Genomic DNA, 26,102 nt, shown 5'->3' on the forward strand with positions numbered 1-26,102 from the left:
GGAATCAGCCTGAGAATCTACATTTTAAGCAAATTTCCCAGATGAGCCTTATGCATACTGAAATTTGAAACTTCCTGGGATATGTTTTCATCTTCCTCTCTTCTTCCCTCTATTTCTCTTTTTTCTTTCTATTTTATTTTTCTTAACCCCCACCCTCACCATCTCATTTAACAAGACAATGTGCATGAGGCATAAAAAATTTCAGATGCTGACTGCATTATGTCCCTTGTCAGGCTATTTTCACCTTTCAGGGTTTCATTTTTCTCTTATGTAAAAAGAAAATTGCCTACTTCTCCAGTCACTGCTTAGAATAAATTAGTAAAATGCCATTAACCACTTAGGAAAGGCATACACACAAATAATAACTGTAATAGAAATAATTCGAGTTGTTGTAGGGGTCCCTGTTTATTAAGAACAAGATGCAGTAATGTTGGTATATGGCTTATAACAGAAGGTAAGTTAGTCTAGGGCCAGGACTAAGGTAAAGTGAAGAAATCACTTGCCTTGGGTGCTGGCTTTAAGGGGATGCCAAAAATTCAGTAATCAAGATAAATATTTCATTTTAGAATTTCAAAAAAATCAGAGTCGATTTTAAAAATCAGCAACTAACAAAATACCAAAATTTTAAATAAAGACAAGATCAGTGTCATGATATTTCCTTTTGTGTCTGTGTCCAATATGGCTTTTTGTCATAGCACTGTTACCTAAAATGTTGCATTAAAATATTGTTTGTTTGTTTGTTTGTTTGTTTGATGTGGACCATTTTTAAAGTCTTTATTGAATTTGTTACAATATTGCTTCTATTTTATGTTTTGGTTTTTTGGCCCCAAGGCATGTGGGATCTTAGCTCCCTGACCAGGGATCGAACCTGCACCCCCTGCATTGGAAGGTGAAGTCTTAAACACTGGACCGCCAGGGAAGTCCCTAAAATATTGTTTATGTTGATTACTCAGATTTTTTTATGCCCCCTTAAACTCCACATCTGATGCAGGTGCCTCACTCCACCTCACTGTAGTCCTGGCCCTGGCTTATTTCCAAGCTGAATCATTTCAGTGTTTGATTAATTAAAACAGAACAGTCCATTGTTATCCACTTTCTGCCAGAATCTCCACTTAAACTTTTAAGTTACATTTGTACAAATACTCTATTTTTGATATAAGTATTGGGAAATGTTCACATTTTGAAAACGTCCATATGGATGTCAGGGATTCAGATAAGTCTCAGAAACATCATTTTGAAAGTAACAGTGTCACCTAAAGATTCTATGAGGTAGAAGAAGAAGTAACAAGTTTGTAAATCTAGTGTTTGAGGCTCATTTCCCGTTGTTCTCCACATGAACTGGAAAACTAGGAGTCAACAAAAAAGGAAAAACGCTCAAATAGATCAGAATCAGCCTGGCAAAACAAGGGATCGTGGAGGGAGATTTTTGTATAATTAAATGTCAGTTTGCATGTTGAAATATTGCCTGCTGCCTCCCACTCAATCGCCAAGTGAGATGAGAAGGAATAGTCTCTCTGCAAACCCAGAACTGATAGGAGCACTTGTTGGCTTCTCCGTGAAGGATGAGCTGTAGACCGGAAGGATCGGAGCACATCATTTTCCCCAAGGCAATACAGTTTTGCCAATAAATTCAGCTGGACATTATACTTTCCCCTTTTAAGAAAAATAAATAACAATAGCCAAAATGAAGTTGTACAAACTTTTGAATTTAAAAGAGGAAGGAATTTTAGAGGTCATCTAGTTCATTCTCCTCCCTTTACAGAAGAGGAATTTGATGCCCAGGCAGATGAGTGGTTTCTCAAGGTCACTCAACTATCAAGTGACTGACAGAGCTGTCACTTTCTTCCACATGATGCTGGGAGCGATTGTTAGGTTGAGAAACGGGGGAATGGTGCAATAGGAAGTGGTGCTGGTCTCCTGTTCCTTGTAGGCAAATGGCTTAGAAGGCTTTAGATCTGATGTCATGGGACTGGGAAGTGGGGAGACACCCTTGTATAAATGCTCAGGACCAGGTGAACACATAAGTTTCTTAATATTCCAAGAAATACTTTCTTTCTTTCTTCCCCATTCTACCAATTATACAAATGCCAAATTTACTGAATCAGAGTCTACAGGGGTAGAGCTTGGACATAGGGATTTTAAAACAAACTCCCTGGGTGTTTTTGACGTTTGATTAAACATAGCGGCATTAGAGATTCATTTCTTTTTGACAGATATATCTTTATCAGCCAATAGCAACTTAGGGAGAATTAATTCAAAGGTAGGCTTGAATGGATATGTAGAATGAAGCATAAGAGTCCTAGAAAAACAGTTTATGAAAAGGCAAAAGAGGGGAATTCTTCAAAAGCAAATACTGCCTCTTTTCAATTTTGTTCAGTCAGTGTAAGAATGGGAGGAGCTTAGATCCATAATTAGCAACCCTACAAGGAATTTTCTTTCTCTGCTCATAATCAGACTGAGCTTTTGAATGCCCCACTTGGAGCTACTTGAGAATCTTATTTATATGAGGCTGTTGTCATGGCACATAATACTACATTATTCATCATCACGGAGTGGTTTCAAGACAAAAATTGTTTTTTTCTTTTTTCTAACCTCAGATGCAGAGAGTTGAGTTAATCACACTCCTCAGGTCATAGCATGTTAACATTTATTACTGGTTCCTAAGAGGCTCCTTTCTGGTATTTATTTCCTTTTATTCCCATTTCCCCTCTTCCGATCACCAAATAGGCATACATTCTTGTGTGTTTGGCATGAGTCCTTCTAAAACTATTCCACCATACTGTGAATGTGTTTTCTGCCTTAGTATATCTTACATTCCTCAACTGGGTCATTGAGGTGAGAGGAGAGAGAAAGAAGAAAGAGCTTGATAGATGCTTCAGTGCATCTTTCAAAAGACAGACATTTGTGGGGATTATTGGATGGTGCCTTTCAAAATGCTTATGTTCCTTCCTTAATTTTACTTGTTTGTGTAATACCATATGAATTTCACTTGTTGATGTGAACATAGTGCTCCAAGAATTCAAACGAGCAAACCTCATCTAGCCCAGGTACTTGGTTCCTATTCTGCATTGCCCCACATTGCCAGCTACTTACAAATCAAAAATGCCTTGTACTCAGGTATGTATTTGAAAACATGAAATTGTTCTACAGCCCAATGTAGTCACCAGGAAATAAAAGTTTGAGTGGCTGAACAAATTGTATGCCGGCCATTCTTTTCCTAAGTCTTTTCTGAGTGTAAATCAGAGTGATTTTAACAACTTTATAACTTTGAAATTAAGAACCCGTCTAAAAATAGTTGGGGGAATGTACTTCATTGACATTTTATAGAGTTAAAATTAGCAGTTACTCTTAGGGACAACAAATAAATTTGGCTTTCACTATTTTTCTAGTTTTATCTTAGACTAGAATTAAGTCAAAGCCACCATTTCTTTCAGGGGGAAAGTGAATATAAAGACTTTAAATGTCATCAAATGTAACATCAGAAGCAGTGGAGATATTTGGCAAAGAAACATTGTAAAAAATCAATTTTAAAAGGGCGAAAGACCATGTAAAAGAAAATCAATATGGAAAGAACAGGTAGTCAGAAGTGGCAATAAATGAAAAGTTCAAGTAAAATCAACTTTCTTGCCGTCAGACTCTTATTCTGCACATCCCTCTTCTGGGTCATCTTTACCTGCCTTCTTATTTCATATCAATTCCAACTAGCAGTGGGGTGATGATGTAATGAACCTGGAGGTTCCTATTCCATTTGAAACCTGGAGAGTTGGTCTTGCCCCCAAGAACATCAGGACACTGATTTTCAACAAGACATTTTCTCCTTTTCACTTCTGAGCAGTTTCTGGTTTTGACTCTCACAATCAAAATCTGACACCCTCAATTGCTCTGATATTTGAGTCTTTGTGGCCTGTTCTTCTCATCATCGTCTTTTACATACCTGACCTTCTTCTCAGTAATTGGGTCATCTTCTGCCTGTAGTACGTTTGGGCTTAATTTTTCCAGCAGGGCTTGCAGGGTCGTTTCCTGGCAACCATATCGCACCCACCAAAGCTGTCAGCTTTGAATCTTGACCTGGTGTTCTAAATTCTTAAGGGAGCCTTGGGATTGCTATTTTCTTCTCATGTTACTCTTAAGTCTGTTATGCTTTCTGTGTGTTTTGACCCAATACAACACAATCCCTTGTCTAAATCTATTTTTATTCCCTATTAGTGGCAGTAGCTTGTAATAGAGTAACTACAAGGGCAAGATAAGAACCTGCCAAAGGACCAGATAAAATTACTCAGAGTAGGTACTGGCTTCAGTCTCACTGATGTCTCCATAATAACTATTACGTGTGTGTTTGTGTGTGTGTGTGTGTGTGTGTGTGTGTGTGTGTGTGTACCCATACAGCATTGCATTTTCAATTATTCCAGGCGAAGTTTTAAAATATTATAACAGAAGAAAAGAATGAAAATCACATTATTGTCAAAAGTTATACCTTCTGATGTGATAAAACACTCATCAGGTCTGGAATCTTTATAGGAAAGCTTATATTCTCTGTATTTTTGAATACTCACAGTTGTTAAAACTTTGCATCTGCTACACAATTAATACAACTTCTTTGACTTTTGAAAGAACAAATGACAATACCTAAGCTTTGTTCCAGTGAATTAATTATAGCACCATTCCTTATCTGACAGTCATTCAAGGTTTCACAGCAGTTCATCTTTTAGCTTTCAAAACAGTCATTGGGACAAATGTCTAGTATCCAGATTTTGTAGTTGACAAGAGAGAAGTTGACTGGAAAAGTTGGATGGAGGTTTACTGGATGTGTATTCTGCTCCTCCAGAGTCAGAGAGCAGGAGGGAAGCTAGCTAGCTCTGTCCTTGTGCCTCTCGTAAGATTATACGGCAGTGGTCTCCAAAACAGTCAACGAGTTGAAGAGGAGGATGGTTTATCCCCAAGGTCTTTGGGAAGGAATGTTTTACTGGTGTCTAAAAAGAACCTTTCTTGCTTTACCTCCTTCTTTTCCTTGACGTTCAATGTAACCACCTAATAGTGGTCACAGCCATTGACACAACTGTCTCATATGCCCTTAACCACATTAAGAGAGATTGTACTGGTTTTTAGACTTCTATTCTTTCTTCTTTTTGTGTGTGTCATGTTTAAAACCATAACGGCAATTACAAAATTATTTTTAAAAATTAAGAACATCTATAACATAGTCCTGGGAAGGATTTTCCTAAGCTAAAGGCAGTGATCATAAATGAAAAAGTGGATAGATTTGATGACATGAAAAATAAAAACTTAAGTACATTTGAAAACTATCAGAGACAAAATGAAAAGGTAAGTTAAGTGGAAAATATTTGCATTATATTAGAGAGAGTTAATATGTTTAATATATAAAAATATCCTTTAATATAAATAAGAGAGATAAACTTCAATTGAAAAAAGAAAAAAGCAAAGGTCATGAATAGGAGATTCATAAATAAAAGCTATAATACATGGTCAGTTTGCATATGAAAAACTGCCCAGTTATGCTAGTAATCACATAAGTGCATTTGAAAACGTGCTGTGCTTGTCAGATGGACTAAGAGTTCTTTAAACAGCTTTCTCAGTTGTTGAGGGTGCAGGGAAATAGACGTTCTCATACGCTGCTGAGGGAAGTCTGAATTGGTATAGCTTATTTAGAGGTCAAATTGTCAATACGTATCAAAAGTGGACCTGTGAACCCTACTTTCCAGAATTTATCGTAAGGGAATAATCATGGATATGCATAAAGACACATATGAAAAAAATCTTTTCCAGGAATGTTTAAAATAGTAAAAAAAAAAGTGAAAAAACACTGTCCTAGGGGAAATGAAATGGTTTTAGTGTTCCTTGATCGTCTGGAATCTGAAAGGGTTTGGAAGAAATGGCTACAAAGGCCTTAGAGGTACCTAAGATTCCCTGGTCTTTCTCTTTTCCTCATATCAAAGGAATGAGACTCCAGTTTGGCTAAATTACCTATGTAGGGAGAATATTTTTATGTCATTAGGACTAATGTTAAAGATAAATATTTAATGCATAGAAAGATGTTCATGATACGATATAAATTGTGTATACAGTAATATGGTCACATTTTTAAAAATCTAGAAAAGTATACTCTACATTAAAATTAAAAGCTCTGGTGGTGGGTTTGAGGGTGGGACATTAATTCTCTTTCTTTTTATGTTATTTCTCAAATATTCTATATTGATCACATTACTTTTAAAAACATTCGTTGAAGTAAATATACATCTCAAAACATATTATAAACCGACAGATCAATGAATTTCTGCAAACTGACCACACCTGTGTAACTAGCACCCAGCTGAAGGCATAGAACATTATCAGTCCATTTTGTACTCACTTTAAGTCGTTACCCTCCCTCCTCACCACTACTACTACCTCCCAAGGTGATGACTACCCTGACTTCTAAAAACATGGGTTAGTTCTACATGGTTTTGTACTTCATATAGGTAGATGAAATCATACAAGTTACAATCTTTTGATCTGGCTTCTTTTGCTCACTCTTATATTGAGATACATCCATATTGTTCCATGTCGTTGTAAATCATTAATTCTTATTGCAGTGTATTATTCCTTTGTAGGAATTAATATATTACAATGTATTTACCCATTTTACTGTTCGTGAGCATTTGTATACTTTCTAAGTTTGGGTCTATCATGAATAGTGCTTCTATGGACATTCTAGTGAATATTGTACATTTGGTGAACATATCTGTGTATTTCTGTTGGATATATACTTACGAGTGGAATTGCTGGGTCTTAGGCTGTGCATATCCCCAGCTTTAGTTGATATTACCAGTTTTCCTAAGTAGTTGTACTAATTTTTTTTTTTTTTTTTTTTTTTTTTTTTTGCGGTATGCGGTCCTCTCACTGTTGTGGCCTCTCCCGTTGCGGAGCACAGGCTCCGGACGCGCAGGCTCAGCGGCCATGGCTCATGGGCCCAGCCACTCCGCGGCATGTGGGATCTTCCTGGGGCATGAACCCGTGTCCCCTGCATCGGCAGGTGGACTCTCAACCACTGCGCCACCAGGGAAGCCCCAATTGCACTAATTTATACTTCACCAGCCATGAATAAGTTTTTGTTGCTCCACTTCCTCGTCAAGCACATTGTATTTTCTGTCCTTTTCATCTTAACCATTCTGTTAGAGGTAGTGGTACTACACTGTGGTTTTAATTTGCTTCTAACACTTCTAATGAATAATAAGGTTGAGTTCCTTTTTACATGTTCATTTGCCATTTGGATATTGTCTATTGTGACTTTAAGGTTTTTTGTTAATTTTTCTTTTGGATTCTGTCTGTCTTACTGATTTGAAGAAGTTTTCATATATATTCAGGATACGAGTCATTATTGCATATATGTATTGCAAATATAGCTTCGCACTCTGTGAATTGCCTTCTAAATCTCTTAATGATGTCTTTTGATGAAAACATTTTAAATTTTAATATATTTCAACTTATAATATATTTCACGTTATGGTTAATACATTTTTTGGCTTTGCCAACTCCAAAGTCATGACAATGTTCTTTTATCTTTTCTTTTGAAAGCTTTATTATTTTTTCTGTACCATTTAGATTTGCAATCCTTCTAGAATTGATAAATAGTGTGAGGTGTAGGTATAGAGATACTGTTTTTCCAATATGGATAACAATCAACCCATTCCATTTACTAAAATGACTGTTCTCTCACTACTACCTTATTGTCTATCATCTTTGAAATGAATCAGGTGAATATACATATATATTCACCCTTCTGTTCCATTAGTTATTTTTTTTCTTGGGCCATAACCAGACTGTCTTAATTATTAGAACCTCGTAATAGGCTACAATATGTAGTGTTAAGTCCTCCAGCTTTATTGTTCTTCAGAATTGCCTTGGCCATTCTTGGCTCTTTGAACTTTCATATACATTTTAGAATCATGCTCTCAGTTTCCAAAACATAATCTTGCTGGTATTTTGTTAAAATTCCACTGAATCTACAGATTAGTTGGAGAGAATAAACACATTAGTTTTGTGATAAGAAAATGCAAAGTAATTTAAAAAATACGAAAACACTAATAGTTCAAGATTTTTTTATCAATTTTGTTTTCCAAAAAGAAGGCATATCTTTTAAAGTTTCAATTATAGATGTATTCAAGGCCTGTATACTTTAGATGTATTCTAGCAGATATAAAAGTAACAGTATAATCTAGTCTGCCCATATATAAGTGCTTCAGTGAAATACTAAAATTGCAAGGTCTGTTTCTTCATGTAAAAAATGTGGAGAAAGTACATTTGAACAGAAGTACATTTGAACAGAAGTACAGTTGAACAGAAGTACAGTTGAACAACCTAAGATGAATTTTTGCTTTCTTGGGTTTGGCTCATCTTTAAAGGCCTCATGTCATAAGCATAGGGTGACTATATGCTCCATTTTCCCCAGGGAAGTTTCATTTTACATCTATTGACTGGGCATCTTCCTGTCCAACTTAGTGTTTATACATCTATTGACTGGGCATCTTCCTGTCCAACTTAGTGTTTATACATCTATTGACTGGGCATCTTCCTGTCCAACTTAGCATTTATCCTGGGCAAAAATGTCCTGATTTGGCTGATTCATCATGTGGTCAGCCAATATAAGTTTGTTATTTTTCTATAAATGTCATGCCAATACATTGCCTGCCTAAGAAACAGTTTTCTTTGGGAATACGTTATCCTAAATTAAAATTTCTCAAGTATTTTTAAATGTTACTTTTAGGAAAATTATCCTTACATATACTTGATTTTCCAAATATGTATTATCCACAAAGTTCCCAGGAAAAGTTAGGAAGAATACCCTATTGTGATACTTAGAATAAAAAGCTTTCTCAGCTGGAAGAAAAGGGATTTAAGGAAGTTGCCTACCGCCAAGGATGAAGTCTAAATGAGGTCGTGGCACGTTCAGTTCAGTTCCAGTAGGTGTTGGGAACAAAGGGAAGACTGCTGCAAGGAAGCTGGATGAAGGTGTGTAAGCCAACATACAAGAGGAAGTAGAGGCAGCATGAGGTCATTTAGGGAAATACTTCAAAGTAAAGAATGAGAGCTAGGCTAGGTCTGGAAAATTGGATATAGGGCTGTAGCTTCCTGGATGTGATGGCGGTCAAAGAGCTCCATCCTGCCAGGCCTCTGGGACAACCATGCCTTGAAGATAAAAGGGAATCATCCATGACCTGAGTAGAAGGTTCTGGGGCAGGCAGCCTGGCCTTGCGTGTCTATTTTGGGGGTTGCAGCCTAACGGGGCCCCAGAAATGCTGGTGCTTGCTCACAGGAATGGAGTAATCAAATGCTCTTTCCATACCTAGTGGTGTCAGGGTAACATGTGTTGATAGCTGTGCAGCAGACCTCCAGACTAGGTCAGAGACTACTTTCAAACAGCTCCAATCTTTAGAGCAGTGGTTCTCAACCCTGGTTGCTGGTTAGAATCACCAGTTCAATCTGAATCAGTAAGGATGGGACCCTGGCATCAATATTTTTAAAAACTGCACAGGTACATTTTAAAAATTTTGAGGTATAATTGACATACAACGTTATATTAGTTTTGGGTGTACAACATAATTATTTGATGTTTGTATATATTATGAAATGATTGCCACAATAAGTCTAATTAATATCCATTGCCATATGTAGTAACAAAATTTTTTTCTTATGATGAGAACTTTTAAGATTTACTCACTTAGCAACTTTAAAATATGCAATATAGTATTATTAACTATAGTTGCCGTGCTGTATATTTCATCCCCATGACTTATTTATTTTATAACTGGGAGTTTGTATCTTTTGACCCCCTTCACACATGGGCCCACCCTGCACCCCCTGCCTCTGGTAACAACCAATCTGTTCCTGTATCTATAAGCTTGGTGTTTTTTTAAAAAAACTTACATATAAGTGAGATCATACAGTATTTGTCTTTCTCTCTCTGACTTCTTTCAATTAGCCTTTAAGGTTCATCCATGTTGTTGCAAATTGCGAGAGTTCATTCTTTTTTATGGGTGAATAATATTCCAGTATGTATACATACCACACTTTTTTAATCCATTTATCTGTTGATGGACACTTAGGTTGTTTCCATATCTTGGCTATTATAAATAATACTGCAATGAATATGGGGTACATATATCTTTTCAAGTTAGTGTTTTTGTTTTCTTCAGATAAATAACTAGAAGTGGACTGACTGGATCATATGGTAGTTCTATTTTTCCATAGTGCACCAATTTACATTCCCACCAACAGTCCACAAGGGTTCCCTTTTCTCCACATCCTTGTCAACACTTATTATTTTTTGTCCTTTTGGTAATAGCCATTCTAACAGGTGTGAGGTGATACCTCATTGTGTTTTTGACTTGCACTTCGCTGATGCTTAATGATGTTGAGCATCTTTCATGTACCTGTTGACTATCTGTATATGTTCTTCAGAAAAATCTCTATTCAGATGCTCTGCCTATTTTTTAATCGCATTGTTTGTTTGTTTGTTTGTTTTTTGCTGTTAAGTTGTATGAGTTCTTTATATATTTTGTATATTAGCATGTCGTCAGATAAATGATTTGTGAATATTTTCTCCCATTCAGTCAGTTGCCTTTTCATTTTTGTTCATGGTTTCTTTCACTGTGCAGAAGGTTTTTAGTTTGATGTAGTCCCACTTGTTTATTTTTGCTATTGTTGCCTTTGCTTTTGGTGTCAAACTTAAAAGATTATCACTAAGATTTATGTCAAGGAGCTTACTGACTGTTTTTTCTTCCAGGAGTTTTATGGTTTCAGATCTTACATTCAAGTTTTTATTTCATTTTGAGTTAATTTTTGTGCATGATGTAAGATAGTGGTCCAAGTTCATTCTTTTGCATGTGGCCGCCCAGTCCTCTCAGCACCATTTATTGAAGAGACTGTGTTTTCTCGATTGTATATTCTTGCTTCCTTTCTCATAAATTAATGGACTATATATGCATGGGTTAATTTCTGGGCTGTCTGTTCTATTCCATTGATCTATGTGTATGTCTTTATGACAGTACAATTCTCTTTTGATTACTATAGCTCTGTAGTATAATTTGAAATCAGGCAGTGTGATGTTCCAGCTGTATTCTTCTTCTCAAGATTGCTTTGGCTCTTTGGGATCTTTTGTGGTTCCATACAAACTGTAGAATGGTTTGTTCTATTTCTGTGAAAAATATCATTGGCATTTTGATAGGGATTTCATTGAATCTATAGATTGCTTTGGGTAGTATGGACAATTTTAACAATATTAATTCTTTTAATCCATGAGCATGCAATATCTTTCTAATTATGTGTGCCTTCACTATATTGATGAAATTTCTTTCATCAATGTCATACAATTTTCAGAAGACAGGTCTTTCACCTTTTTGGTTAAATTTATCCTTAGGTATTTTATTCCTTTTGATACAATTGTAAATGAGATTGTTTTCTTAATTTCTTTCTGATAGTTTGCTACTAGGGTAGAGAAATGCACAGATTTCTGTATGTTGATTTTGTATCCTGCAACTTTACCAAATTTATTTATTCTAACAATTCTTTTTAGATTCTTTAGGATTTCCTATATATAGTATCATGTCATCTGCAAATAGATGGTTTTACTTTTTTGTTTCCAATTTGGACTCCTTTTTTATCTTTTTCTTTCCTAATTGCTCTGGCTTGCACTTCCAATACTGTGTTGACTAAAAGTGGTGAAAGTGGGCATCTTTCTTTTGTTCCTGATCTTAGAGGAAAAGCTTTCAGCTTTTCACCATTCAATATGATGTGAGCTGTGAACTTGTCATATATGGCCTTTATTATGTTGTTGTATGTTCCCTCTATGCCTACTTTGTTGAGAGTTTTTATCATAAATGTATGTTCAGTTTTGTCAAATGCTTTTCCTGTGTCTACTGAAATAATTATTCAATATATTATTTTTATCATCCTTCATTTTATTAATATGGTGTATCACGTTGATTTATTCGCAGATGTGGAACCATACTTACATCTCTGGAATAAATCCCAGTTTTATCATGGTGTATGATCCTTTGAATGTATTGTTGAATTCGGTTTGCTATTAGTTTGTTGAGGATTTCTGCATCTATCATAATCAGGGATATTGGCCTATAATTTTCATTTTTTATAGTGTCTTTGTCTGGTTTTGGTGTCAGGGTAATGCTGGCCTCATAAGATGAGTTTGGAAGTATTCCCTTCTCTTCTGTTTTCTATCAGAGTTTGAGAAGGATTGATTTTAATTCTTCTTTGAATGAGTGAATTCATTAGTTGAAGCCATATGGCCCTGGACTTTTGTTTGTAGAGAATTTTAAAATTACTGATTTAATCTTTTTAAGAGTAATCAGTCTGTTCAGATTTTCTATTTCTTCATGATTCAGTCTTGTAAGGTTGTATGTTTCTGGGAATTTATCCATTTATTCTAGGTTATCTAGTTTCTTGGCATATAATTGTTTATAGTAGTCTCTTATGATTCTTTATATTTCTGTGGTATTGGTTGTAACATCTCCTCTTCCTTTTTTGGTTTTGTCTGTGTTCCCTCTCTTTTTTTTCTTGGTGAGTATAGTTAAAGTTTTGTCAATTTTATTTACCTTTTCAAAGAACCAGCTCTGGTTTCATTGATCTTTTCTGTTGTCTTCTTAGTCTCTTATATTTATTTCTGCTCTTTCCCTGTAGTATTTTTGGGCTTCATTTTTTCTTCTTTTTCTGGTTCCTTGAGGCATGGAGTTAGGTTGTTTATTTGAGATTTTTTCTTGTTTCTTGAGGTAGGCATTTATCACTATGAACGTCCATCTTAGAACTACTTTTGCTGCATCCCATTAATTTTGGTCTGTTGTATTTCCATTTTTGTTTATCTCATGGTATTTTTTAAATTTTGCTTTTGATTTCTTCATTATCCTATTGGTTGTTCAGTAGCATGTTGTTTAATCTCCACATATTTGTGAATTTTCCACTTATCTTCATGTAGTTTATTTCTAGTTTTACAATCTTTTGGTTGGAAAAGATGCTTGATACAATTTCAGTCTTCTCAAATTTGTTAAGTCTTGTTTTGTGGCCTGACTTATCTATCCTGGTGATTCATGTGCAGTTGAGAAGAATGTGTATTCTGTTGCTTTTGGATGGAATTTTCTGTATATATCTGTTAAATCTATCTGATCTACCATGTCATTTAAAACTTATATTTTCTTACTGATTTTCTGTCTGGATGATATATCCATTGATGTAGGTGGGGTATTAAAGTCCCTTACTATTATTGTATTGCTGTCTATTTCTTTCTTTTGGTCTGTTAATATTTGCTTTATATATTTAGGTGCTTCTATCCTGGTGCATAAATATTTACAAATGTTATATCTTCTGTTGGATTGACCCTTTTATCAGTATAAATGACCTTCTTTGTCTCTTATTACAGTCTTTGTCTTAAAGTTTATTTTGTCTGATATAGGTATAGCTACCCCAGATTTCTTGATTTCTATTTGCATGGAATAGCTTTCCTTCCATGCCTGCACTTCCAATCTGTGTATATCCTTACATCTGAAGTGAGTCTCTTGTAGGCAGCAGGTAGATGGATCATTTCTTTTTTTTTTTTTTTAATCCACTTAGCCACTCTGTCTCTTTGGGTTGGAGCATTTAGTCCACTTACCTTTAAAGTAACTATTGATAGGTATGCACTTACTGCCATTTTGTTAATTGTTTTCTGGCTGTTTTTTAGTCCTCTGTTCCATTTTTCTTCTCTTGCTCTCTCCTTTGAGGTTTGGTGACTTTCTTTCTTGGTATGCTAAGATTCCTTTCTCATTATCTTTTGTGTATCTACTGTAGGTTTTTGCTTGGTGGTTACCATGAGGCTTTCATATAACAACTTATATTTTTAACAGTCTATTTGAAGTTATTAACAAGTTAAGTTTGAATGCATTCTAAAGCCCTACAGTTTTACTCTCCCCACCACATTTTATGTTTTTGTTTTACATTTTACATTTTTTTATTTTGTGTATCCCTTAACTAATTATTGTAGTTATAATTTTTTTTACTACTTTTGTCTTTTAACCTTCATACTAGCTTTGTAAGTGATTAATTCACTACTTTTACTATATATTAACCATTACTAGTGAGATTTATACTTTCATATGTTTTCTTGCTACTTATTAGCACCCTTTTGTTTTTTCAGCTTAAAGAAGTCTTTTTGGCATTTCTTGTAAGGCCGGTTTGGTGGTGATAACTCCTTTTAGCTTTTGCTTGTCTGGAAAATTCTTTATCTCTCCTTTAATTCTGAAAGATAACTTTGCCAGGTAGAATATGCTTGGTTGGAAATTTTTTTCTTTTGACACTTTGAATATATCATGCCACTCCCCTCTGGCCTGTAAGTTTCTGCTGAAAAATCTGCTGGTAATCTTATGGGGGTTCTCTTGTACGTAACAAGTTGTTTTTCTCTTGCTGCTTTTAAGAATCTCTCCTTGTCTTTAACTTTTGACATTTTAATTATAATATATCTTGGTGTATGTTTCTTTGGCTTCATATTATTTGGAATCTCTGGGCTTCCTGAATCTGGATGTCTGTTTCTTCCCCCAGGTAGGGAAGTTTTCAGCCATTATTTCTTCAAATAAGTTTTCTGCCCCTTTCTCTCTCACTAGTCCACTTGATGTTGTCCCATAAGTCCCTTAAGCTGTCTTAACTTTTTTCATTCTCTTTTCTTTTTGCTGCTCTAATTGGGTGGGTGTCTCTGCCCTGTCTTCGAGTTCTCTGATCTTTTCTTCTGCTTTATCTGGTCTGCTGTTGAGCCCCTCTAGTGTGTTTTTCTGTTTAGTTATTGTGTTCTTTAGTTCTGTGACTTCCGTTTGGAACTCCCTTATATTTTCTGTTTCTTTGTTGAAGTTCTCAGTGTGTTCATTCAATGAGCCTTTTTATGATCATTACTTTGAATTCTTTTTTTTTTTAACATCTTTATTGGAGTATAATTGCTTTACAATGGTGTGTTAGTTTCTGCTTTATAACAAAGTGAATCAGCTATACATATACATATATCCCCGTATCTCCTCCTTCTTGTGTCTCCCTCCCACCCTCCCTTTCCCACCCCTCTAGGTGGTCACAAAGCACCGAGCTGATCTCCCTGTGCTATGTGGCTGCTTCCCACTAGCTATCTATTTTACATTTGGTAGTGTATTACCTGGGATGAAGTGAGAGAGTGGCATATATACTTCGAATTCTTGATCAGAAAAATTACTTATCTCTCTTTCATTAGTTTTTTTTTTCCTGAGGTTTATCTTGTTCTTCCTTTGGAACATATTCCTCTGTTTCTTTATTTTACTTGACTGTCTGTGTTGGTTCCTATGCCTTGGATGAAACAGCCACTTCTCCCAATTTTAAGGGTTGAACTTTCTTGTTCAACCATGTCGTAGGTATTTGTTGTCTCTCAAATTTTGTGATTATCCAAGTGGCCTATTTTATTTTTAATTGCTCGTAGTAGTTGAGGATGTGCTAAGACCAGTCAGGGTCCCAAAGGGGAGGAGCTCAGTCAGCACCTTGATTCAGGCTGATTGGAAGCCAGATCCTCAGGCAACAGCTTTTAAAGAATGCAAATACAGGCATACCTCATTTTATTGCACTCTGCTTTATTGTGTCTCATAGGTACTGAGTTTCATACAAGTTGAAGGTTTGCGGCAACCCTGCATCAAGCAAGACTATTGGCATCATTTTTCCAACAGCATTTGCTCGTTTTGTGTCTCTGTTTCACATTTTGGTAGTTCTCATAGTATTTCAAACTTTTTCATTAGTATTATATTTGTTATGGTGATCTGTGATCAGTGACATTTGATGTTACTATTGTAATATTCGCTTTATTATGGTGGTCTGGAATCAAACCTGCAATATCTCCAAGGTATGCCTGTATATACGGTCCTGTGGTACCACAAGTGTAAGCCCTGATGACCCCAGAGCCAGGTGATGTGGAAGTGTCCTCTGGGCAGCAGTTGCAAAAATCAGGTCTCCAGATGAGTGTATAAACTCCTTTCTGGGAGATACTGGTGAACTGTAGCAAGCCAGAGGGAGTGCACAAAGATGGTGTCTCCTGGCCTACATTCCCTGAGACCACCTCTGTAGCCTCTAGATGTGTGCCAAACCTGCTGCCTGTCTGTAAGGCTGAAGTTCCAGGACTAACAGGTAGGCCTCTTTTATAGAAAGGCTAGTCATGTGTTTCAGTCTGTTGTCAGTGTGGTGCCCTGGGAGCGGTACCCTGCCAAGAACTACCAATAGTCTCTCCAATTGTTATAGTCCAGTGCGACCCAGGGGCACAAGCTTCCCTGACCACCAGAATCAGGTGATCGAGGGATATCCCTTGAGTGGCATTTGTATAAACCAGGGCATCAGATGTAAAAACTGGGGTACCAGATGCATATAAGAGCTCCCTTGAGAGATGCTGGTGCTCTGGAGCACAGCAGAGGGAGAGTGCAAAGTTAGTCCCTGCCCTCCAGGGTCTCAGGAAGGGTTTACTTATAGTCAGCCCTTAGATGTATGTTTAATTAGAAGACTACCCCTCAGGATGCAGCTATGATGACAAGCTAATAGGCTTCTTTTCAGAGAGTATGAGCTCCTGGATCTATTGCCTCTTGCTGTGCCCTGGGGGTGGTAGCTGTTTAAGAACTCTTTCTCCATTCATTACAGTCCTGGGGGACACACATGTATAAACCCTGCTGGCCATCAGGGCCAGGCAACGTAAACGAGATCCCTAACAGTAGCCACAATAACCAGGGCACCAGAGAAGGGTACAAACTCCTTTCTGTACAATACCAGTGAGCTGGGGCGAGGCTGAGGGAGATTGCTTGCACCAGTCTCTGTTCTCCGAGAGCCCCTTCTTAGGCTTCTATAAGTGTGCCAAACCAGAAGCCTGCCCCTCAGGCCAAAGCTCCTGCAAGTAAATAGGTCTGTTTCTCAGAAAGACTGGGGAGTGTGTTTCTGTCTGCCTTTTGTGCAGTACCCTGGAAGGGGTTGTCTGCCAAGAACTGTCTCTCTGATTGTTAGAGACCCATAGGACCTAGGAACGCAAGGCCTCCCTTGGCCACCAGAGCCAGGAGATCAAGGGGAGGCCCTTGGGTAGCAGCTGCAAAACTAGGTCACCAGACATAAAAACTTGGTCACCAGATGTGTGTTGAAGCTCTCCCCTGGGAGATACTGGTGCTTAGGAAGGAGAGCTCAAAGATGGTACCCACTGACTGGAACTAGGCCGAGGGGGACTGTGAAGATGGCACTGACTGAAAAAAGGGAAAAAAGAAGAGCAAGAAAAAGAAAAAAAGAAGGAAAAGAGAAAAGGGAAATAAAAAGAAAAAAAAAAAGATGGCATTTGCTGGCTTTAGCAAGGCAGAGGAAGCAGGAACATGGTGACCATCAGCCTCCATCCCCAGGGAATATCCCAGCAGGCTCATTTAATCCATCACCAAGTCCTGTTGATTTTTTTTTTTTTTTGTCAACGTTTTTGAATCTAGTCACTTTTTCGCTCTGGGGTCATCATCACCATCCGGGCCCATCAACCGTTTTCTCTTGCTTGGGTAACTATAATAGTTTCTGAATTTGTCCATATTCATGTGGCCACCTCCCTACTCTACACCACATCTTTCATCTACTCTGAAGGCCAAGTAATCTTTTCACAAGTCAAATCTGTTTGTACCAGTCTTCTAGTTTAAAATACTTCTGCACCTTCCCTAGACCAACACCTCAGCTTGGTGTGCAAGGACCTTCGTTACCTGGCCCCAGCTTAGCTCTCCAGCCTTATTTTATGTTTCATTCCACCTTGCTCTTTCTGCTCTAGATGCACTGGGCTGCTTTCAGTTTGTCCCACCTGCCATCTTTCCTCCTGCTTCTGGACCTCTGCACATGCAATCTCCTTTACCTGGAATGTTCTTCCATTTACTCCTATTCATCCTTTAGTTCTTAGTTCAAACATCACCTTCTCTCAGACTGCATGGACCAGGGCAGCCCCATATGAATGATGTTCATAGCACTGTTTCTCTTAGAACTCTTGCTACAGTTACACTTGATCCATACCAGAGGTGGAAAAATTGACTTCTCATTAATCAATTTGTAGGTAAATATAATCAGTCTAAGAGCTCAGCTTCTAATATACATTTGAACTCTTAGCAAATGTCTGTTGTCTAACCAAAGTTCTTTGAAAACAGTATGTGCATTTAAAAAGACTAGAAATAAACAACAAAACATGGTTACCTTGAATGATAGGAACGTGGAGGACTTTCCCCCATCTTTTTCTGCTCCTTGTATTTTCCAAAATTTCTAGAATGATATAAGTTACTTTTAAATGAATGAAAAATGCAATAAATGTAAAACTGTGTCCAGATGGTATATATAGAGATTATGACTAGAAATAAAGCTACAGTGTGTAACGTGGTCTCTTTAGTTTTACCCTATATTTTCTCACGTGGCAAAAGCCAGAAAATACCATTCGTGTTTGTAAGCTTTTTAAGATGACCTGAGAGTTCATTGAATTGAGGATGTTACTTCCTTGATCAACAGATCTGACTCGTGTGGAGCCATCTCTTGAATTGCTTGGGTTCCCTTCCATGCCTGGAAGGTGCGTTGGCAGTCATCTCAAGGAGCCAGGACAGCTCCTTCCAGCTTCACACACAGATTCAGCTGTTGAGCTTCTGGAGGGGCTCCAGGACCTGCTCAGGAATGTGTTCAAGCTTGCACACCTACCCTGGCAATGCCGTGGGAGGAATGGGACTGCAACATCTGCCTTTGCCCAAGTGTTCATGATTTGAAGTTCCCTCTCCTGTGTTCTGCTGCTGTCTCAGGCCAGGCAGAGGGTGAATGGAATCTAGGCTTCCTTGTTATAAAGACTGTATAGCCAAGTCAGTAAGCATTTCTCTCTCTAGGGCTCAAGGTGTACCATATATACCTTTCGCTGCATCACCAAAAACCAAGTGTTAAAATCTGTATTTGCCTTAGGCTAAGGCCCAGTACCATCATTCAGAATGACTTTTGAGATATGGAAACAGAAAATTGTATCATATTATGAGTTTAGGTATTATTTAATTATTATCTCCTTGAGGTAGTAATTTATTTATTTATTTATTTTTTTGCTTTTCTGTTCACTTCTTTTTTTAAATCTATTTATTTATTAATATTTTATTTTTGGCTGTGTTGGGTCTTCGTTGCTGTGCATAGGTTTTCTCTAGTTGTGATGAGCGGTGGCTGTTCTTCGTCGTGATGCGCAGGCTTCCCATTGCAGTGGCTTCTCTTGCTGCAGAGCACGGGATGTAGGCATGCAGGCTCAATAGTTGTGGCTTGCGAGCTCTAGAGTGCAGGCTCAGTAGTTGTGGTGCACGGACTTAATTGCTCCACAGCACGTGGGATCTTCTCCGACCAGGGCTCGAACCCATGTCTCCTGCATTGGCAGGCGGATTTTTAACCACTGTGCCACCAGGGAAGTCCGAGGTAGTAATTTTAAGGTAACAAAGCTGGCCTTTTGCTTTTGCTTCATCCTCAGAAGATGAGAAAAATTCCCAAGTAGAATTTTTCCCAAAATGGTTCATGCCTTAATGGAATTAAACAAATAAAAACTAAATATAGTGCTTAAAGGTTAATTAGTTTGATATCATGAAAGCAACTACACCACATAATTCTACAAAGATTAGAATTATGATATAATCTAATTTCTATCATTATTTGACTTATTATTTATCTGATTATAAACATTTGTACCTCAAAATAAGTATATATTCTCTCTATAGTTAACAGAGCTAGTGCTTGATTTAGTTGTCAATCAATTTCTTTATTTAAGTGACTGAAAAAAATTTTAATAATTGTTCTTTATATAAAATTAACAGTTTCATAATTAACATTAATTATTGCAACATTTTATTCTTGCAATAAGAAACCTACATTTTTGCTTCTGATAGAATCTCAGTGTACTAGGCATAGAAGGATATTTTCAATTCTGGTTTCCTCTGAAATGTGAATATGTATATTTGGAATTGATATTCTGACACTAAGAATAAAATACATTCCTTGTTCTCATTATTGACATTGTCATGCTATTTGTATATAATGCTAACTTGGACCACTCAGAAGATCAAGGGTGCCAGAAAAGACATTGATCTACATAGACATACAATTATTGGGTCTTCTGAAGGCCAAGACCAATTTAACTAGCAGTTTTTGGCTGCAGCCGTACTTCAGTTGAATTAATTATAACAACTATTTCATTTTACCAAAGGTTTATGGAGCATCTTCTAAGTGCTAGGCGTACAGTAATGAATGAGAATAAAATAACCTTGTTTTATTTACCTTTAGGTAGCTCAAATGCCCCAGCCTATTTACCCTTTACATTAGCTAATTCAAAATAGTTCAAATCTCTACTTGATATAAGAATTCCATTATTTTACCAGCTTGCCTTTCTTGTATGCTGTTTTGAATCCCTGAGATATCCCAAGCCAGTTGTTAATTAACATCTTAACCAGCTGCCTGGTTCTAGACCACTGCATCATTCTCTTGCCAGCCACTGACATCCTTAAGTCCCTTGCTGCTGCTCTCCCATGGATGGCTTTAACCCCAGGTGCCATTCCAGACTCTCACACTATTCCTCCAAACAGGAAGATCAACTGTGATGTTTGCATGATTTCACTGATGGCTTCAGGATTTAAAAAAAAAAGGAAAAGGAAATACAGAAAGAGAACTTCACAGTTGTTCCTGGATATAGAGGTTCTTGGAGGTCACAGACCAAAGGCCTCCATAGGCATTCTCTATTGTTCAGCCTTCTTTGCCCAGACTCAGGCCTGTCTCTGTTCCAGGGATCAGTTTACCTCCCCACGAAGGGAATGCCTGGAACAAGTCTCTCATACCTGCATACAGGTCCCCTGTCCCCCAGGCCCAGAGGCAGTCACAGGTTCATGCCTCTTTGTCTACTTCCTGCCCCCATCAATCTTGTGGTAAGACTCACAGTGGAACAATATTTTCCTTTTGTGGTAATCCTACACCCATCCACAGAGGTGTGGTCTTTCCCTAAAATAATTCATGACAAGAACAGTACTTTTCCCAAAGATGAATTTATTAAACTGAAATGACCCCAAGTATGGGGCTGAAACAGTATAGTGCAGTTTGAGCTTCAGGGATCCCAGACCGTTCTTCTTTCTAAGGTAAGATGTGCTCACATTCTTCCTGTGGCTTCCAGTCTCTACCTCTGAATCAGCTGCCTTTTATTTAAATTATTATAAAAGACAATTGGATAACTGTGCAGTCAGGGCCAGTTTTAGAGAAAGTTGTTAAGTATAAAATTTCCTGACGTGTTGCATCCTGGTCATTTAAAAATCACTCCTTTAGGGACTTCCCTGGTGGTCCAGTGGATAAGGCTCTGCGTTCCCAATGCAGGGGGCCTGGGTCCGATCTCTGCACAGGGAACTAGATCCCACATGCATGCTGCAAGCAAGAGTTTGCATGCTGCAACTAAAAGTCTGCATACTGCACCTAAGGAGTCCGCACGCTGCAACTAATAAGTCTGCGTGCTGCAACTAAAAGATCCCACATGCCACAACTAAAGATCCTGCATGCCACGGGGATGCCGCACGCCACAACTAAGACCTGGCACAGCCAAAATAAATAAATATTTTTTAAGAAAATCACTCCTTTAGATAGTCATTGACTATCCTATCATGTCTTTTCCCCCAAAGCAGCAACTCAAGGGACAACTTTCTTATTCCTTGACCTGTAGCAAAATATCTTATTTTCTCATGGATGTTAAATGCGTGGCCATCTAACCTGATAAAATAATACAAAAAGGACATAGGATACTTGGTCTGGTTGTCTGAACTTCTCTTACCTTCAGATAAGCCTGCATGGCTATCATGGAAGAGTGCTGCCCACTTCTCTGTTTAAAATTGGATACCTCTGAAGGTCCTTCTGCCCTATGTAAGTAAAACATGTAATTTGAGATAGTCTGATAAAAACACTTTAAAATAGAAAGTGAGATTTTTCTCTTCTTCCACTTAAACTCACTGTTACCTTCCCCTTAGCCAGAAAATTGACATTATAAATGTTATCATCACCACGCATATTATTAGCCTAGAAATTATATCATCTTAGGTCAAAATTGGATGCTGAGACTCTGATATCTTGCTTCTCTACCACCTCTAGGTCCTTTACCCAAGACCTCTGGGACTAAATATATTCTGGTTGCAAGTGGCTGCTAACAGGAGCTGAACTTACTTTTCTCCTAAGAGGGAGGAAGTGTGGTGAAACCAGCACTAGGACTAATAAATTGGGACTTGAGGGACAGAATGCACACCCCACTCCCAGGCATTGCATTCTCCCTAGAGTGGCCCATGAGCATGGTGTTGGATGTTTGGGGGATCATCTGTGAGAATAACTCTGGGAGAAAGTAAAATAGGGATAAAAGTTATGAAGGGTGCTGGTATTCTGCAGAGGTTACAGCAGAATTCTAGAACAGCCATTCATTTCATTTTAAAAGTTTCTTTCTTACTACTAAATATATATATATTTAAATAAATCTAAAGCACAATTTATTTCTAGGACAAATGGCAATCAGAAAGGCACAGGTAAGCTGGCTTTATCTTTTTTTTTTAGATGTTGGGGGTAGGAGTTTATTAATTAATTAATTTATTTTTGCTGTGTTGGGTCTTCGTTTCTGCGCGAGGGCTTTCTCTAGTTGTGGCAAGCGGGGACCACTCTTCATCACGGTGCGCGGGCCTCTCACTATCGCGGCCTCTCTTGTTGCGGAGCACAGGTTCCAGACACGCAGGCTCAGTAGTTGTGGCTCACGGGCCTAGTTGCTCCGTGGCATGTGGGATCCTCCCAGACCGGGGCTCGAACCTGTGTCCCCTGCATTAGCAGGCAGATTCTCAACCACTGCACCACCAGGGAAGCCCAATCTTTTATAAGATAATACAAAGAAGTCATTTTTTAGATTTCAAACTTAAAAGGAAGCATTATGATGTATGTCCTGTTTCTGTGAAATGCCATGTGTTAATTAGCAACATGGGCAAGTCCACCTAACTCCAAAGAAGCTAAATTTTCAGATGGAAGTGTCATCATTACTCAGTTAAGTCAAGGATTTTGGTTGCTTGAGTTGAAATATAACAGTTAGATTTCAATGATTCAGTGAGATGATGCAAGGTCAAAAATTAGTTACTGGTTTTCCTTATGTTTTACAATGGATTAGTTTTATAAACAAGGCTAATATATTAATGACGAGTTTATTTTCCAAATCCTTTATCTCTTTTTAATTATTTAGTTCAGTAATTCTTATGATAAATTTTAATATTTTAAGAGAGTACACAAAGTAATATGTTTGAACATAACTTTTATATGGCACTGATATTTTCTAAAGTTTTATGAGAAAAATGGCTTTGTGACACTGTAGTAATTTGGATTTAGGGACTACAGCAAAAATATTGATATATGTGCAGTTCAAATCACATTTCAATTATAACAGAATTATTTTCTGCAATTCAGCTCTAGGAATTGCTTAAACCTGATTTATGTGTAGTCTGAATAGATTTTAATGAAGAAAATGGCCTTTGTGGAGAGGTGAAAGGAATAAATTCATTCAGAAAATTTTGTGGAATTGAGTTCTTTAAATTGGTGGCATCAGGGTAAAGTATTTATGGAACAAATAGGTTTAACATATCAAAATTAGTACCATTTTAACAATGCTCTGAAGGTGATTCTTTAGCCTATGGTATAGTGCATAATGACACTTTGCAATAGAGTGTGTGGGTGTAAATGAGTTCTTGGCATACCATATACATAGAATCAATATCTTTATGATCATACTCTGTACTATAACTTATTTTCTGAATTTTAAACATTCAACTGGTGAACTCTCCAGATATGGATTAGTCTTCAGTTTCTCCTTCCCTTCCATAGAGCTCCAAGCCAACTTGGATCAACAGAACTGCTCAAAGCCAGTATCTTTGAGTTTTTCCCCCAGGCAGAATCCATCACAAGCAAGGATCCTTTCTTTATCTGAACTCTTCATCCCTCATGGCACAGTACTGTGCACCTCAGCCAGATCTTTTTCATGCATACCCCTTTTCTCTTAGCTTTTGCCCAATTGTTCTCTGAATATTGTTCTCCTTTTTCTTCTGTGAGAGTATCTTTTTCTTTATTCGAGTTGAGAACTGAAAACATTGTAATAATCACACTGATAAGTATAAAAATGCTAGTAACATTGGTATTAACTAAAATGAAAAAATTATAGATGTTAAAGTGGAACTGAGCAAAATAAAAAGCCAAGGCCATCTTCATTACCCAAGATTCTTCAGGTACTGAAAATGCTCCTTTAAAATCTTTACTTAGGCTATAATTTATCACTATACCCTTATCTAACTCAATGAAAATCAGCACTTAAAAGTAAACAAAATTTTATCTTAGTCTGTTTTACTCTTTTTCTATTTCAATTACTAGATTACCATATATTGTGTTTCTCTTATTTTGTGTTTCAGATGTTCTGCATTTCAACCTCATCAGAGATTAAATTGATGTTTATGGGCTAATCTGGACAGCTTAAAACAGTTTGTTTCACTACATCTGTAAGAAAATATGTTCAAATTCCCACTGGCTGACTTATAAAGAGGCTTTTGGAATACAACCCAATGTAAGTTGCAGACATAATGTGTTTTTGTCTTTGTTATTCACCTCCTCCCCAAGTTAGGGCATGTATCTGTTGGCAGGTGTGCAGATGTGTGTGTATTATGTATACTTTGATGTCTACACATACCCTTTTTCATAGTATGGATTCGTAGCATCCTTTATTCCTTCCTTCAATAGATATTTGAATGCCTATTATGTAAAATTTGCAGTTCTAGGCCCAAAGGATACCCAGAAATGAGGTTACTGCCCCCACAGAGCTCACAGTCTATTGGGGAAACAGACATAAATCAACTAATTGTACAAATACATATGACGTGCACATGGTGAGAGGTGTTCTGAAGAGAGGTCACATAGTATGATGTGAGCATGTAAACAGGGATCTGCCTTATCTCCAGGGTCAGATAGGTTTCCACGAGAGGGTAATGCTCCAGCTAAGATCTCAGGGGTGAGCAGGAGTTTAAAGGGCAAAAGAATTGAGAGGTGATGGGAGGAGGGGCAAGGGTAGAGTGGAAAATGCTCCAGACAGAGGAAACACATGTTCAAAGATCATATTTGCTCAGTTAAGTGCTTTTGATAATTTTTTCCAAGCGTGATCACTGAGTATGTAGGAGATTTTAACTTAAACCATACCATGAAATTAATCATAATCATACCAGAAAATAAGAAGGCCTATATTTCATAAGCATGTGTACTTTCTTTTTAGGTATAAAGTATTCCTTAAGCCCTGACAACTACCCTGAAGATGGAATTATGAATATGGCAACTTTTCTACGGGGCTTTGAAGATAAGGGAATAAAGAACGACAGACCTGAGGACCAGCTGAGTAAAGAGAAAAAGAAAATTCTGTTCTCCTTCTGTGAGGTGTGCAACATCCAGCTAAACTCTGCAGCCCAGGCCCAAGTCCATTACAATGGCAAATCTCACCGCAAACGAGTCAAGCAGCTGAGTGATGGACAGCCTCCGCCCCCAGCCCAGGGCTCCGGGCCACCACTGGCCAGCCCCAGCACTTACACCAGCACAGGTAGGTGGGAGGGCCTGGGGGCCCATTTCTTGCTGGGAGACGTGCTTCTGTTCTAGAAAATGAAGGATTTAGAGCAAGGCTTATCTTTCCCCTTAAAACTACTACCACAATGTATATTCTTTTCCCTACAGGTAAAATCCAAGAGCTGTCTGTTACTTCTTAGGATACATTTTTTTATTGTTTTAATATATATTATACTAGACACAAATATATATAAACATAAAATGTGTCTATCAGCCCATTGACATAGTTCTGTATCTCTATAGTTTGTGAACAGTCCTTATTATATTTTGAAACGTGTTTAAAATGGATCAGTGATATCAATTTTTTTCTCCTCTCTGCAGAATTAGGCTTTCTTTGGCTTTCTTGCTCTGCTTTCCGTTGAGTAGCGTACAATTAGGTGGTATATAAAAAGCTTCAGTTTTATTTATAACATCCATGATGCAGGAAAGGAGCATTA

General features: G+C 37.5%; 1 protein-coding gene across 6 annotated transcripts in view; it reads left to right on the plus strand.

The window, feature by feature from the left end:
* The window catches only part of ZNF385B (zinc finger protein 385B), a 390,846-nt gene that overhangs the window by 54,561 nt on the left and 310,183 nt on the right, over positions 1–26,102 (plus strand). For 5 of the 6 annotated variants that reach the window (XM_060302191.1, XM_060302193.2, XM_060302189.1 and 2 more), the window contains exons 2-3: positions 24,474–24,625; positions 25,325–25,642. In XM_060302191.1, coding sequence (XP_060158174.1) covers positions 25,372–25,642 — 271 coding nt within the window. In that variant the 5' untranslated portion in view covers positions 24,474–24,625; positions 25,325–25,371. Of the gene's footprint in view, positions 1–24,473; positions 24,626–25,324; positions 25,643–26,102 lie in introns of those variants that run through there. The other variant, XM_060302197.1, reaches the window with a different exon arrangement.

The sequence above is a fragment of the Globicephala melas genome, chromosome 7 (genome assembly GCF_963455315.2).
Source record: "Globicephala melas chromosome 7, mGloMel1.2, whole genome shotgun sequence".
Lineage (NCBI taxonomy): Eukaryota > Metazoa > Chordata > Mammalia > Artiodactyla > Delphinidae > Globicephala > Globicephala melas.